This window comes from Mesoplodon densirostris, chromosome 4 (assembly GCF_025265405.1).
Source record: "Mesoplodon densirostris isolate mMesDen1 chromosome 4, mMesDen1 primary haplotype, whole genome shotgun sequence".
NCBI lineage: Eukaryota > Metazoa > Chordata > Mammalia > Artiodactyla > Ziphiidae > Mesoplodon > Mesoplodon densirostris.
In genome coordinates, this window is record NC_082664.1 from 30,622,320 (window position 1) to 30,637,772 (window position 15,453).

At 42.7% G+C, this 15,453-nt stretch overlaps 1 protein-coding gene across 6 annotated transcripts in view; it reads left to right on the plus strand.

The window, feature by feature from the left end:
- Positions 1-14,944, plus strand: part of NUMB (NUMB endocytic adaptor protein) — a 174,706-nt gene extending 159,762 nt beyond the window's left edge. For 4 of the 6 annotated variants that reach the window (XM_060095887.1, XM_060095886.1, XM_060095890.1 and 1 more), the window contains 5 exons: positions 306-446; positions 4,035-4,239; positions 6,005-6,298; positions 8,242-8,391; positions 11,949-14,944. In XM_060095887.1, the coding sequence (XP_059951870.1) occupies positions 306-446; positions 4,035-4,239; positions 6,005-6,298; positions 8,242-8,391; positions 11,949-12,664 (1,506 nt within the window). In that variant the 3' untranslated portion in view covers positions 12,665-14,944. The remainder of the gene's footprint in view (positions 1-305; positions 447-4,034; positions 4,240-6,004; positions 6,299-8,241; positions 8,392-11,948) is intronic. The other 2 variants (XM_060095889.1, XM_060095891.1) reach the window with 1 other exon arrangement.
- Positions 14,945-15,453: the final 509 nt, after the last annotated feature.

Below are 15,453 nucleotides of genomic sequence, written 5' to 3' on the forward strand. Positions count from 1 at the left end.
AATTGATTTACATATATTGTAAAATTGAACATGGAATTAACCATCATAAAACTAGAATCAGCAGGCATATATTATATACATGAAGATGAAGTGAGGGAGGGAGGCATCTGGGGAAAGTGTCTCTTGGGATTTCTCCTAGGTCAAATTCTTAGTATTCATACTTCTGGCTCAGATCCAGCTATTCTATAGCCTTGATGCATTAGATGTAGAGATTCTGTGTTGTGAAATGAACATCCTGTGTTTCTTCTGAGAAACTTGATTAACCTCATAAGTCCTCTATTCCTTTGTGTTTTCCTTTTTTCCAGGACCTCATAGTTGACCAAACAATAGAAAAAGTTTCTTTCTGTGCCCCAGATAGGAACTTTGATAGGGCCTTCTCTTACATATGTCGTGATGGCACAACTCGGCGCTGGATCTGTCACTGCTTCATGGCTGTCAAGGACACGGTGAGTCCAATAGCATGGATTTCATCATGACTAGCCTCAGTCACCAAGCTCCTTCTGGGTTGGCTCAGCCAAACAGTTTCCACTAAATTTTTTTTTAACATCTTTATTGGAGTATAATTGCTTTACAGTGGTGTGTTAGTTTCTGCTTTATAACAAAGTGAATCAGTTATACATATACATATGTTCCCATCTCTCTTCCCTCTTGTGTCTCCCTCCCTCCCACCCTCTCTATCCCCGCCCCCCAGGTGGTCACAAAGCACCGAGCTGATCTCCCTGTGCTATGCGGCTGCTTCCCACTAGCTATCTATTTTACGTTTGGTAGTGTATATATGTCCATGCCAGTCTCTCACTTTGTCACAGCTTACCCTTCCCCCTCCCCATATCCTTAAGTCCATTCTCTAGTAAGTCTGTGTCTTTATTCCGTCTTGCCCATAGGTTCTTCATGACCTTTTTTTTTTTTTCTTAGATTCCATATATATGTGTTAGCATATGGTATGGGCATATACCCTGAGAAAACCATAATTCAAAAAGAGTCATGTACCAAAATGTTCATTGCAGCTCTATTTACAATAGCCAGGACATGGAAGCAACCTAAGTGTCCATCAACAGATGAATGGATAAAGAAGCTGTGGCGCATATATACAATGGAATATTACTCAGCCATAAAAAGAAATGAAATTGAGTTATTTGTAGTGAAATGGATGGACCTAGAGTCTGTCATACAGAGTGAAGTAAGTCAGAAAGAGAAAAACAAATACCGTATCCACTACATTTTTAACAACTACGTGCTGTTACAGCACTTGGAAGTGCCTAAACTAGCCTGCTTTCACTCCTTTTATTCAAGTAATTCACACTCTTGGTATAACCCTACCACTCACAGAGCAAGATGATTGGCTGAGATCGAAAGTCATTAAAGGAAAGTAAAAGTTCTCTGGTGATGGTGGCTGCTAAACTTTATTTGAAACTTTTCATTATTAGAACTATTTTCAAGATCCTTACATGCATTTGTTTGCTAATTCATCTGGGTAGAAGATATTGGCATTTGAAAGGTGCTTATAAATTCATTTACAAAGCGACTCTACCACAAGAACTGAGTGGGAGTATATTTTCAATTCAAAAAATAGAAATACTAAATTATGGTACAGTGAACTATGCTAGAAATTGTTACATAGTAGAAATTTTGGTTTTGTTTAAAAGTAGAGAATAGAGACTTCCCTGGTGGTTAAGAATCCGCCTGCCAATGCAGGGGACACGGGTTCAAGCCCTGGTCCAGGAAGATCCCACATGCCATGGAGCAGCTAAGCCCGTGTGCCACAACTACTGAGCCTGCACTATAGAGCCTGCGAGCCACAACTACTGAGCCCACGCGCCTAGAGCCCGTGCTCTGCAACAAGAGAAGCCGCCACAATGAGAAGCCTGTGCACCTCCACGAAGAGTGGCCCCTGCTTGCCACAACTAGAAAAAGCCCATGTGCAGCAACGAAGACCCAATGCAGCCAAAAATAAATGAAATAAATTAATTAAAAAAAATAAAAGTAGGAATAATCGAATCTATCATTCTTCATCTAAATTACCCAAAATTCTGATATGAAAGACAAGTCTCTTAGATGATGATGATCTTCATTATAATATAGCATTGAGTGTGTAATATTTGAGTTTTTAAACGTCCAGCCAGAATAAGGCAGTTGTAGCCATTCATGACTACAACTCGGTGAACTCTTGCTAAGGTTTAACCTGGAAGGGAAGTGGTGGCCATATTCTAATATTGACCAAACGCTTTTTAAAAAGCAGTTGTATAAACAAATATTAGGAGCTCAAGCTCTGAATCAGATATGGGTTTTGTTCCTCTTTCTGGTTCTTACTAGCTGTGGGATTTGGGGCAGGTTATTTAACATTTTCTAAGTCTTAGTATCCACTTCTATAAGATGGAGATAACAGTTTTGGGGACTAAATTTGGTAACAAGTATAAACACTCATAGCATAGGGTCTGGCCCATGGTAACTTCTCCACTGCAAGAACTTCTGCCACAAGGCCTAGCAGAGATAATACGTTTCCTTGACCTATAGCTCTGTCCTTGTAATAGAGCTGTGTTCAAACGCACACGGGTTCTAAAATTCTTTCGGTCCTCTCTCCTATTTCACCCTTCAGGGCCTACCCTTGTATCATCCTACTAAGAAGTTAGATAGAAACTCATGCAGATTCATAAAGAGTGAGTCTGTCAGTCTTTAAATAAGCAGTCACGTGAGATCTTACAGTTTACAGTCATGTGAAATCTTAGGGACAAAAGCATTTCAGACATTTACCTCTCCTTATGATATCTGATATTGGCATACAAAATGCAGTGAAATTACTTACTCAGAGCAATATGTAGGAGCAGCTGCTTACATGGTATGATTTTGGAAACTCCACAAGGTTTCCCTGTTCTCAGATTCTCTTCTCGCTGTTAAAGACGCCAACAGTTATTATATCATCCCTCACTTTTTTATTCCACAATTAGGGATATAGTTTAAGATACAGATAACCTGGGTAAAAAGTAACCCACCAAATTTATTAAATTTACTCTAGGTAATCCAGTGTATCTTTAAAACAATATTTAGTTTACATAAGCCTTCCTCTCCTCCCACACACAAAAAATTCAGGTTTATCTGTTTAATTCCTTTATAAGTAGAAAATGTGGGTGAAAACATGCTTTTACTTTTGCCTGTGTGTGGTTGGGAGGTAGAGTTGGGGTTTGAGATAGGGAAGTTATGGGAGAGAGCCTACAAGCACTGAGGGCCCAGATGGGGCGGGGGAGGAGCATTCAGAAAGACTGAGGAAGCTAAGCTTTCCTTTGCCTGATTGCTTCTCATCGCTGCAGTTGTATTTTTTCTTTTTTTCTTTTTTTTGCAGTATGTGGGCCTCTCACTGTTGTGGCCTCTCCTGTTGCGGAGCACAGGCTCCGGACACGCAGGCTCATCAGCCCTGGCTCACGGGCCCAGCCGCTCTGCGGCATGTGGGATCTTCCCGGACTGGGGCACGAACCCCTGCATCGGCAGGCAGACTCTCAACCACTGCGCCACCAGGGAAGCCCTGCAGTTGTATTTATTTATCTGAAGTTTTAAGTTTGTGCCTTTTGTTCCTAGACATGTTGATAGTATATTTAAGCTCTGAAACTTGCCCTGCCTTTCCAGTGGTTTCTTAGAAATGCTTGGTAAATATTCCTACTATTCCCCTAAATAGCAAATAGAGGTTTGTGTGTCAAGACTTAGGGCTTGGAACCTTGAGCAGTGTCTTCTAAGCTGGTGACCAGAGTTAACGTGAGTGACAGAGGGACCTGACTAATAAGGAAGTGTTGGTGGCTGCTCAGAAAGCACCCCTTACCGATGGTCGCTTTACCCAATGCCTACTACAGTAAAGGATCATAAGCATTACCTAAGGTAATAATTCATTTAGATTAATTTGGCATATTAATATACTAAAATCTAATTTTAAGCTGGAGTTCCTAACATTTTGCCTGTGTGGAAACAGACTTATTTTGTAGTCCAAGCTAATTTGTAATTTTTGACACCATAACTCTTAAAAAGTTTTTTAAACCTTCTGTTACATACAGGGTGAAAGGCTGAGCCACGCAGTGGGCTGTGCTTTTGCAGCCTGTTTAGAACGTAAGCAGAAGCGGGAGAAGGAATGTGGAGTGACTGCTACTTTCGATGCCAGTCGGACCACTTTCACAAGAGAAGGATCATTCCGTGTCACGACAGCCACTGAGCAAGCAGAAAGAGAGGAGATTATGAAACAAATCCAAGATGCTAAGAAAGGTACAATCCGTTCTACTACAATGTGTGTTTATTTAAACAGTTTTTCCCAACAGGTTAATATTTGGAAGCTATCAGGGGCAAGCTTTTTCACAGTCAAAGAGAACTCTTAGCAATATATGAAGACCTTAAGAACAAAGCTAAAAATCTAAACAGAGTCCTTTCCTTTAGAGTGGCTTGTTTAGTGGCTTCAAAGTGTTTACTCTTCCCATTATGTTAAACTACCGGGGAAGCTGAGAGTGCAGTTGAAGAAGCTGCAAAGACATTCAAAAGCAAAATTGGGAAAACCTGCATCCTCGAACAGATTTTTTTTTAAATTCTGATGCATCTGATCTCTGTGAAGCAAATGCTATCAAGGACCTACATTTAAAGGAAGAAGTACCAGTCCCAGGTTTAGGCTGCAGAGGACCCACTGATGGTGATGCTGGGTGTAAATGCAGGCAGAAATTTCTCAGTGATACTCTTCTTATTAGATTATTACTGTTGTTTTAGTGCTTTTGTGAAAAAGAGTCCACAGATTTTGAGATGCTGGCCCCTCTTTTCTCCATAGCCCCATTAATTTTAGTGTGTGGTTTTTCAGAATGTGTTTTTTTTTCAGGTACCCATAGCAGCATAGCAGAAATGCCTTTACAGGCATTCAAGTCACTCAGGAGGCTGTTATCTAAAGTTCAGTCAAGTGTATTTTAGAACTGAGTGATAGGGCTTAGGGAAAATGCTTTGCATTCTTGTGTATAACTAGGGCTGAAACCAACAAGGGATATTTTGGAATTAAACAGTTAGGTTTAAATATATATTAATATAATTTTGCTAATTTTTTACTATATTCTTTCAATTCCAAACCAGCCATTTTAGGTAACTTCATTAATCTAATACTGACCCAAACAGCTCTAATTTTTAAGCCAAAAAAAGGATACATATTTTTATTTGAAATTAAATTATTGATTGTGATTTTTTTTTCATTTCTTATAAACATTTGTGCCAGGATACCAAAGAATAAAAAAACACCATGCTATTTTAATTAGAAAATGTAGTATGTATACCTGTTATTTAGTATGCTTCAGTGATTTTCAGACTGGATGCACATTCTTTAATACCACCAAAGAATACTTTTTGATACAGCAGCTGCCAAAATGGTTGAGTCCTAGCATCTACAGAGTATTGTGAGGGGAGGGGAGTAGAGATTTACCACAATCAGAATGGGACACAGTGGGTACTCACATGGAAACAGTCTTGTATTTATGTTTACTCCAATTTAAAATTTTACTTCTGTATGCTTTTGTTCAAATGAGCCACAAATGCCTAATGTCCATGTCTGCTTTATGACATTCTTTAACATCTAATCAAACTTATGCTTATTTAGACCTTTCTGACTCTGCCACTCCTAAATCCTCTCCCCCAAACAAAAAAGCAAACAAATATTGAAAACTGTGAACCATCATTCTTTAAAGGACCTTTTGCTAGGAGTTCATAGGTAGTTTTGTTTTGTTTTGTTTTGTTTAATCTTGTTCAAAGTCTTAATCACTGCATGGGAATAAAAGATCTAATATTTGTGTCTTAGTAGATATGCCATGTGACATGTAGTAGATTACTAAACGTTTTATTTGTCTGAAAAATAGGAGATCTGAGCCCCGCTTCTAACCTGTCTTTTAAGAGACATGGTTAAGGAGATGGGTAAAAAGGCCTAGAAGAGTTTTTGAGTTCCTCAGCGATATAAGCTCAAATTATTTGAAGACATTGCTAAGGTCCTCTTTCTCTTGACTTTCTCGAGCTGACACAGATAAGACAGTGGTTGGTTCATCAGTGGCCCCTGGCAACACTGCCCCACCCCCGTCCTCTCCCACCTCTCCCACTGCGGACGCTACCGCCTCGCTGGAGATGAACAATCCTCACGCCATCCCACGCCGGCACGCACCAATTGAACAACTTGCTCGCCAAGGCTCTTTCCGAGGATTTCCTGCTCTTAGCCAGAAGATGTCACCCTTTAAACGCCAGCTATCCCTGCGCATCAACGAGTTGCCTTCCACTATGCAGAGGAAGACTGATTTCCCCATAAAAAATGCAGGTAATGCAGCATCCACCTCACTCACTGGGTGCTCTGGCACTGAAGCGTTACCATCACTTCCAGTGGAGTCACTGGTCCCATCAAACTAGCCACCCCTCTTTCTGAGGCTGGTTGGTGGTTACATATCTTGTATCATTTCCCATTGGAAGAAAATGGAGATTCATGGAGAGTAAGGGACGTGAGTCGTTCGTTTCTCTTCAACAAATAGGTAACAGAGACATGATGGGAATGCCCAGCCTGAGCTACAAGGTTTGTGATTTGTCCTGATGAAAGCGTACCTGCTTCCAAACATCAAGGGTCTCAAGTTTCCATTCTTATTCTGCCATTTGGGACCCAGCAGGGAATTAATTTAAAAGGCTTTGGAAACACATCCAGTTAAATAGCATTACTGTCAGATGTACCAGAAGAAATGGATAAGTTCTCAATGTCCTTGTGGCTGGTTGGCTCCATAGGGAGGAAACTCTAAACGGGTCTCCTGTATAAATCTAAGATCCGTTGTTCATCAGAGACAGTGGGGTTGCTCACACATATTCATTACCTTTCAGAACTGCCACACAGGCCTTTGTGTGGCCTGTGTACAGCTGAGCCAGCCCTGGTAGCTCTGTCCTCATCATAAGATCCGGAGCTAAGGTGTCGGATCTGGTCAGTGCTTTTATTGGGCCCTGTTTTACTTCGCTGAGACATGTCGAGCCAGTGCTGTAACCGAATCCGAGGAAGCTCTGTCTCCATAGGGCACTCCCCCTGCTGGTGGTACAGAAGCACAGAGGGTTAAGTTCTTTGACGGATAAAACTCAGCCTAAAGAACTAGATGATTACTGAGGGTCTTTTCACCTCTCAGCTCCTGTAGAAACGGAAACTCCAGAGGCTTCAAGTACCTCATTTTCAGTCTTCCTCTGGAGCAGATGGGAAACAAAAACGATTATTCTCTTTCCACAGTTGAGCAGAGGTTCAGCACATATAATTAGCTTCCTCCGTGACACAGAAGTATCCAAGCATCAATTTTTTTGTTTTGTTTTGTTGTTTGTTTGTTTTTGGCTGTGTTGGGTCTTCGTTGCTGCATGCACGCTTTCTCTAGTTGCGGTGAGTGGGGGCTACTCTTTGTTGAAGTGCACAGGCCTCTCATTTTGGTGGCTTCTCTTGTGGCAGAGCACGGGCTCTAGGGGCATGGGCTTCAGTAGTTGTGGTAAACGGGTTCAGTAGTTCTGGCTCAGGGACTCTAGAGCACAGGTTCAGTAGTTGTGGCGCACGGGCTTAGTTGCTCCATGGCATGTGGGATCTTCCCGGACCAGAGCTCGAATCCGTGTCCCCTGCGTCGGCAGGCGGATTCTTAACCACTGCGCCACCAGGGAAGCCCCCCAGAGTCAATATTAAGAGCAGAGCCTCTCGAGTCCTGGACCTCAGTTCACTTTTTCATGTTATCACAGCTCAGGTACTTGGTACTTTGGAAAAAAATGAGAGTGATCACATTGTCGTAGTTTATTACAGAGAAAAGGACTGAGCACCCACTGGTGCCCCTGACTTTAACCCATTTTTTGACAAGAGTCACTGGAGGGTTGCAGAACTTAACTCAGACCACAGCCTTGGGACCTGGTCGGAAGACAAAACAGGTTGATCTTACTGACTGAACATCTTGGCACAAAAAGAGAACAGCAAGTTCTCAACAGTGTCACACAGGAGAGGAAATAAGGAAATCTGGGGATTTGCAAGGGAGGAAGATAGACCTTAGTACAGGAATTGTTATCATTTTATACCTTCTCATGTGAAAAGCCAGTGAATAGTGGTCAGGAAATTTTTTGAAGCTGCTTTTATATCCCCACCTGACAGTTGCGTCTTTTCCTTCCACAAATGAGAGAGTCAGTGTAAAATGCCACCTTGTGTGATACTGTCCTGTTTCAGGATCGTTCCGTTTTTCTGTCTGGAGCCATCTTCTGTTTGTCTTGCAGTGCCAGAGGTAGAAGGGGAGGCGGAGAGTATCAGCTCCCTGTGCTCACAGATCACCAGCGCCTTCAGTACACCCTGCGAGGATCCCTTTTCATCTGCCCCGATGACCAAGCCGGCGACCGTGGTGGCAGCACAGTCCCCTGCCGCTCAGGGTTAGTGCCCGCTTAGCCTGCTCACCTGTTCCCTTTGAAGCTAGTACTTTTATGACGCTGCTCACTAACTGTAAGTCGGCATTCGGAGCTTCCCAAGACCTGGACATACCCACTAACTTCCCTGTTTGAGATGATCTCACAATCGTTAAATTTCCCTATTTGACAGCGTCTTTGTGCTTTGTTCCCCTTCCTGTTTCCTGAGATGTCTGCATTTGTCATTTTGCACGTACCTACCCATCTTTCATCCCATTCTGTCAGGAGCATCTATAGTCCCAACCCACTGCTTTATTTGCTACTTAACTGTTAAGAGTCAGAGTAGCCAGCCGGTTCTGCAGAAACAGCAGTCATCAGAGTTGGTTCTAGCCTTATGCTTTCTTTAGCACAGTGGTTCTCAACCTGGGGTGATTTTGACCCCTCAGGGAAAATTCGGTATCCATCATCTGGAGACGTTCATTGGGTTTCACAGTGTGGTAGTGGGTGCTTACTGTTGGCATCCTGGTAGAAGCCAGGGATGGCAGTAAACATCCTTCAGTGTACACAATAGCCACCCTCACAACAAAGAACAATCTGGCCCAAAATATCAGTGGTGCCAAGACTGGACTCATCTAGTCTCTACCCTGTCACAAGAGGCCCATAAAAAGAAAAGGTACTTCAGTTCATTTCATTTTCCATAACAGGTATCCTAAAATTAGCCTTTGTGGCATTGAAGAATTAGTAAAAGTTGTTATTTTCAGAGATACTGAATTAATAGTTGGTATTGACTCAAAGGTCAGCAAAGAGTCTGTATAACATAAATTACAGACTTTTAGAATTTGAGCTCCTATAAATGATCTTTCTTCATTTCTTTTGGGAGAGAGCTCAGAAAAAGGTTTTCTGTGGAGACGTTTTTTGCCTGCTCTTATTGAAAAGCTACAGCATGCTTTTCCTCTAGGAGGGAGTCTCTTTAAAAAAAAAAAAAAAAAAAAAAAAAAAAAACCTTAATAGTCATGTGCACCAAGTGGCTTTTCATTTCATCTAACAAATATTTATACTACCAATAATAATAGGCACAATTTATTGGGCACTTAGCACAGTGTCTGCCACATACATCATGGTAAGGACTCATGCATTTTTTCATCTCATTTAATCCTCACAACAACCCTTTGAGGTGGGCATCGCAGATAAGGAAAATGAGGCTCAGAGAGGTTAAGTAAATTGCCCAAGTCACACAGCCAGGATTTAAACCCAGGTCTTTCTGAATATACTTCCTGTTACATTCTACTTACTCTGTGTCTATTTACAGGGCAGTGGGTGTACAAAACTGAATAGAATATAGTCCTTTCCCTGCCTTTAAGGGACTCTCAGTGTGTGGATAAGCTAGTCTTTTAGGCAAGCCCTGGGTAAATCATACCAATGCCATAAGCATAGTCGCTGAGTCCTAAAGAGGGACTGATTGGTGTAGGGCAGGAGAAGGTGCCTGCTTGTCTGTTCCATATGAAATATAGAGAGCTAGGCTAAGGAATAGAAAGTGATGGAATAGATGTCTGGAGTAAAGGAGCAAGGGTTAGGAGATTTTAATAAAGGGAGACAAGAAAGAACAGTAGGTGCCTTGAGATATTACAAACATTACTGAGGGGAAAAAAACCTTTAAAAAAGATGAAATTAATTCTGTAGCAAATTTAAAAATTATTAAGCATATGAAAACATATACCAAGTTTGATTTTTCTCATCTGTAATATGGGGATTTTGAGAGAATTAATTGAGATGATGCACACTAAAGTACTGTTAGCATAGTGCCTAGCACATAATAAGGAATTATTGTATTTAATCATTGTTGTTATTGTTGGCATAATTTGATCTTTTGGAATAGTGGTAGGAGAAGAAAATACTTTATCTATATCATTATGCCAAAGGCTAAGCTGTATCTTAGAATAGTTACTTTTTCCTGCTTGTAATACAAAGCAGCTCTGTTCAACTTAATTTGAAATTGTTTTTCTAGTCTTCATTTCCTCTCTCTCCATACACATATTTTCCTAAAAGAGTCATACATCTTTATCAGTACACCCATTTTAATTACATCCTCTAATTCCCTCTTTGCCAAAAGGTTTGTGTATCCATTGCAAATGGCATGGTTATCCCAACACCAACTTTTCTGTCTTATCTGTTCCACCAGTATTGCACATTGGCTTGACTGACCCAGCTCCAAGGGGCCACCTGTACACCCTGCATGAATTTAACTACATTGGTGTTGTCTGCTCCCATTGTAGCTAATGGCACTGACTCAGCCTTCCATGTGCTTGCTGCTAAGCCAGCCCATACTGCTCTAGCACCCGTAGCAATGCCTGTGCGTGAAACCAACCCTTGGGCCTATGCCCCTGATGCTGCTAACAAGGGAATTGCAGCCACACATTCGGGTAAGGTGACCACAGATGGTGGTGAGGATTCTGGGATCAGATAAGTGACCCTTGTTCAAAAATCAGCCATTTAGCTGAGTGGGAACCAGGGAGGAGTCCTTTTAGGAAAAGTATGATCCCTCTTGGAAATAAACTGCTACTAAGAAGGGATGGTGTCACAGACATAGAGAACAAACATATGGATACCAAGGGGGCAAGGGGATGAATGGGGAGATTGGGATTGACACATATATACTACTATGTATAAAATCGGTAACTAATGAGAACCTACCGTATAGCACAGGGAACTCTACTCAGTGCTCTGTGGTGACCTAAATGGGAAGGAAGTCCAAAAAAGAGGGGATACATGTATACGTGTGGCTGATTCACTTTGCTGTACAGCAGAAAATGACACAGCACTGTAAAGCAACAATACTCCAGTTAAAAAAAGAAAAAAGAAGAAAAGAAAGGATGGTGTCAGAGAGGAACTAAAGAGGTTAGGTTGATAGTTCTTAGGACTATAGACCCACCCATAGAGCTTCATAATATCCAGATTCCTGGGCCCTACCTCAAGAGAGCCTATGCCTGGATGTGGATCTGTGGCCATGCCTGTACAGAGACAACTCTGCCTCTTACAATGGCAGGCCTACAGAAAAGGCTGCAAAAAGCACCTTACATTTGCTTTTCTCTACTTTCTAGTTTTTCTATAATGAACATTTATTAACAAAAAAAAATTTTAATAACGTTGAAGGCAGTTCACCAGGAAGACAACATAGGTCTGGAAGCCAGGAAGGGGCCACAAAGTACGGCACCAAGTCGCTTATTATTTTCTTTTCATTCTGTTAGAGCAGAAGGTAAATTACCTCGGGCCCTTTAGAGTATGTGCAGGCCACAGCAATGGTGGGGATGGGTTCTGATACCAGCCAGCAGCCTTGGTTCGATGCAGTTGAGCCATGTCTAGCAGCTCCTCAGTGTGGCTGAGATAGCCACATGGTCTCAAGGGTTCTCCCTGTTCTACCACAAAACCTGGTAATAGAGACTTTCCTCCCACCTACCCAAACCACAGAATATCCCACTGGGGGGCTTGTTCCACGTTAGGCTCATTCAAATAGCCAAGGTTATCCGGTGAAGAAAGAAGCCCCTAATAATTCTGATTCTCTCCTCTCTTCCTCTCGTTGGTTCCAGGGACCCAGTGGGGTCGATCTTCTGGTGCTGTCTCTCCAGGTCTCTTCCAGGCTGGTCACAGACGCACTCCCTCTGAGGCCGACCGCTGGTTGGAAGAGGTGTCCAAGTGCGTCCGGGCCCAGCAGCCCCAGGCCTCAGCTGCCCCTCTGCAGCCAGTTCTCCAACCTCCTCCACCCAGTGCCATCTCCCAGCCTGCGCCACCTTTCCAAGGAAATGCATTCCTCACCTCTCAGCCTGTGCCAGTGGGTGTGGTCCCGCCCCTGCAGCCAGCCTTTGTCCCTGCCCAGTCCTACCCTGTGGCTAACGGGCTGACCTATCCAGCCCCTAACGTGCCTGTGGTGGGCATCACTCCCTCCCAGATGGTTGCCAACGTGTTTGGCACCGCAGGCCACCCTCAGGCTGCCCAACCCCATCAGTCTCCCAGCCTGGTGAAGCAGCAGACATTCCCTCAGTACGAGACAAGCAGTGCCACTGCCAGTCCCTTCTTTAAGCCTCCTGCTCAGCACCTCAACGGTTCTGCAGCTTTCAATGGTGTAGACGATGGCAGGTTGGCCTCAGGAGACAAGCACACAGAGGTTTCTGCAGGCACCTGCCCAGTGGATCCTTTCGAAGCCCAGTGGGCCGCGTTAGAAAGCAAGTCCAAGCAGCGTACTAACCCCTCCCCCACCAACCCTTTCTCCAGTGACTTACAGAAGACTTTTGAAATTGAACTTTAATCTGTCCTTATGGTTTACGTATTCTGTCTGTACTTAGGCAAGGGCGGAGGGTGGAGGTCAAAGGAGCAAAGGGGACTTTGTGTTCCCAACACCAGTACGCTTTTCACTAATCCCAAAGGTCCCCAGGAGCATGTCCAGGCATAGAGTGCTGAAGGGGTGATTGAAAAAAGTGGAGAAAACCATTCCTAGAGAAGAGCTGCCTTGCAGTTAGACTAAAGAAGTTAAGGAAATGTTACCCTCTGCCCCCCTCTTCCTCCCTCAGCCCCTCACAAATCTCTGGCAACAGAGAGGCAGAAGTATCTGAACAGGAACCTGTATTCAAAGCACATTTACTGGAATATAAAACACAACGGGAAGCAAAACGATCTCCCTTTGTTTTTCAGGCCATTCACCTGCCTCCTGTCTCAGTACTGGCCTGTCTTAAAGATCAAAAACAGGGTGGCCTGTGCTTGGGCTGGGGACAAGAGGCAGGCTGTGCTGCCAGAACTCCCAGGAGGGCACATCAGGAGCCGCCCGGCAGAGCTATATTTTAGGGGTAAAGTTGAGCTTCCATTTTGAGTAAGAATAAATATTATAAATGTATATCAAAAAGCCAAAATCTTTATTTTTATGCATTTAGAATATTTTAAATAGTTCTCACTATTAAAAAGTTGTATGAGTTGTAAGTAATCTTGCCAAAGGTAAAGGGTTAGCTGTAAGAAATTGTACATAAGATTGATTTATCATTATGCCTATTGAAGTAAAAAGAGGAAGAGTTGGAAGTTGCAGACGGGATCCTTAGCTTACTTGGTATCATTTACTGTAAGTAGCACATTGCAACAACAATCATGCTTATGACCAATATAGTCAACTAGGTTGTAGTTTTAAATAAACAGTGAGCAGTATTGTCCTGGTTTTAAACCTATAAAGAAATTCTAATGTCATTATTTTAATGGAATCAATCTAAATAGAGAATATGTATTTTCTTCTATATATTGCTGCAGTTTCCTTATGTTAATCCTTTACTTTGTTTTAACACTAAGGTGACAATGACATAATCATATCCATAGACAGGAACACAGGTTACTGTGTTGGTTTGTCGTGTAGGTCTTGGTGGGTTTTGCTTTGTCCTTTAAGTAAGTTTTGTTCCCACAACTTTTGTGGGGATGGAGGTTCTAGTTTTATTAGCACTGCGGGTGCGTGTGCATGTCGGGGGGTGTGTGTCCATCCCTCTCCCTCCAGGTGAGCAGAACATCCCATTTGCCAGTTGCAGCCACTTGACCTCTGGTAACAACATGAGATCCCATCTCATTTTTACTTTTGAACGTTGGCCTTACAATCAAATGTAAGTTATATATATTTGTACTGATGAGAATTTATAATCTGCTTTAACAGAAATAAATGTTCGTGGTAGAAGCTTTTGGCCATGAAGGGCTATTCTTTCCCCTTTTCTTTATTAGCAAGTGAGTTTTGGTTCTTTTTGGTCTTGTCCTCTCTCCATTCTACTGCCGCCACAGATTTCTAGGTTGATGGCTAGAAAATCTTTCACTGGGACTAGTATATTCTTAAAATTCATATTTGTATCCACACTTTAGGCTTTGGTTGTTCCTAAGCGCATCTCTGATGTCAGATTCTTCTTGCTCAAAGTGCAGACTTCAACCTGGCAGCTGCTTAGAGATGCAGAACCTCAGCCGACCCCAGACCTAATAATCAGAATCTGCATTTTAACAAGATTCACATTCTGAGAAGTTGGGCTGGAGCAGTGGTTTCCAACTTTGAATACATATTAGAATCATCTGGGACATTTTAAAATCCTCATGCCTGGCCCATACTCCAGACCAATTAAATCAAAATCTCTGGGGAGTAGAACCCCAGGTGCAGTTTTTTTAAAAAGCTCCCAGTATGGAAGAAGGTTGAGAACCACTGGTCTAGATTGAGTTTCACTCTCACCTCTAACCTTACCCCACTACTCTGTGACTAGTTCCAAGAAGAGCTAGCTAACCTCAAACTTACCTTCTGAAGTGTGTCACAAATTTGCCAAATACTAATTTAACTAAAGAACGGGGGAGTCCAAGAAAGTAGCCCTTATTTTCCAATTTCTACAGCAAAACCAGCCATGGTTAGGGAAAGGGATGCACCTCTCTATTTTTTTTTTAATGAAAAGAAAAAAAGACCTGTGCCACCACGTTTCTTTTGTTGAATGAGAGGTAGACCAAGAAGAAGTATCACTCACCCATGATGCAGCTGTTTGTCTTTTCCAGCCAGTGTGTTGATAATAAAAAAAGTCACCTTTCCCTGTAATGCCTGTCTTTCTTATGTCCCAGAATAACCTCTGTTACTAGGCCCAGCCAGTCCTCTGGAGGATGTGTAGAAGGTTAAAGTGGAAAGAAACTCGGAAACTCACGGAAACCAGGCCTCTTGATTTAGCAGCAAGGAATTAAGAGGCTCCAAGAGAGGAAGAATGACCTCTTCCAACTCAAACCATTTCTGAAACCACTTCCCTGCATTACATCGCCCTCCCCTCCATTGGTTCCCCCCCAATCCTGCTGGTGCTGTTTTTTTATAATAGTCTGTTTTTGTTTTATTTACTTATTTATTTTTGGCTGAGTTGGATCTTTGTTGCTGCAACGCAGGCTTTCTCTAGTTGCAGCGAGCGGGGGCTACTCTGTTGCGGTGCGCGGGCTTCTCATTGCAGTGGCTTCCCTTGTCGCGGAGCACGGGCTCTAGGCACACGGGCTTCAGTAGTTGTGGCACACAGGCTTAGTTGCTCTGCAGCATGTGGGATCTTCCTGGACCAGGGCTCAGACCCG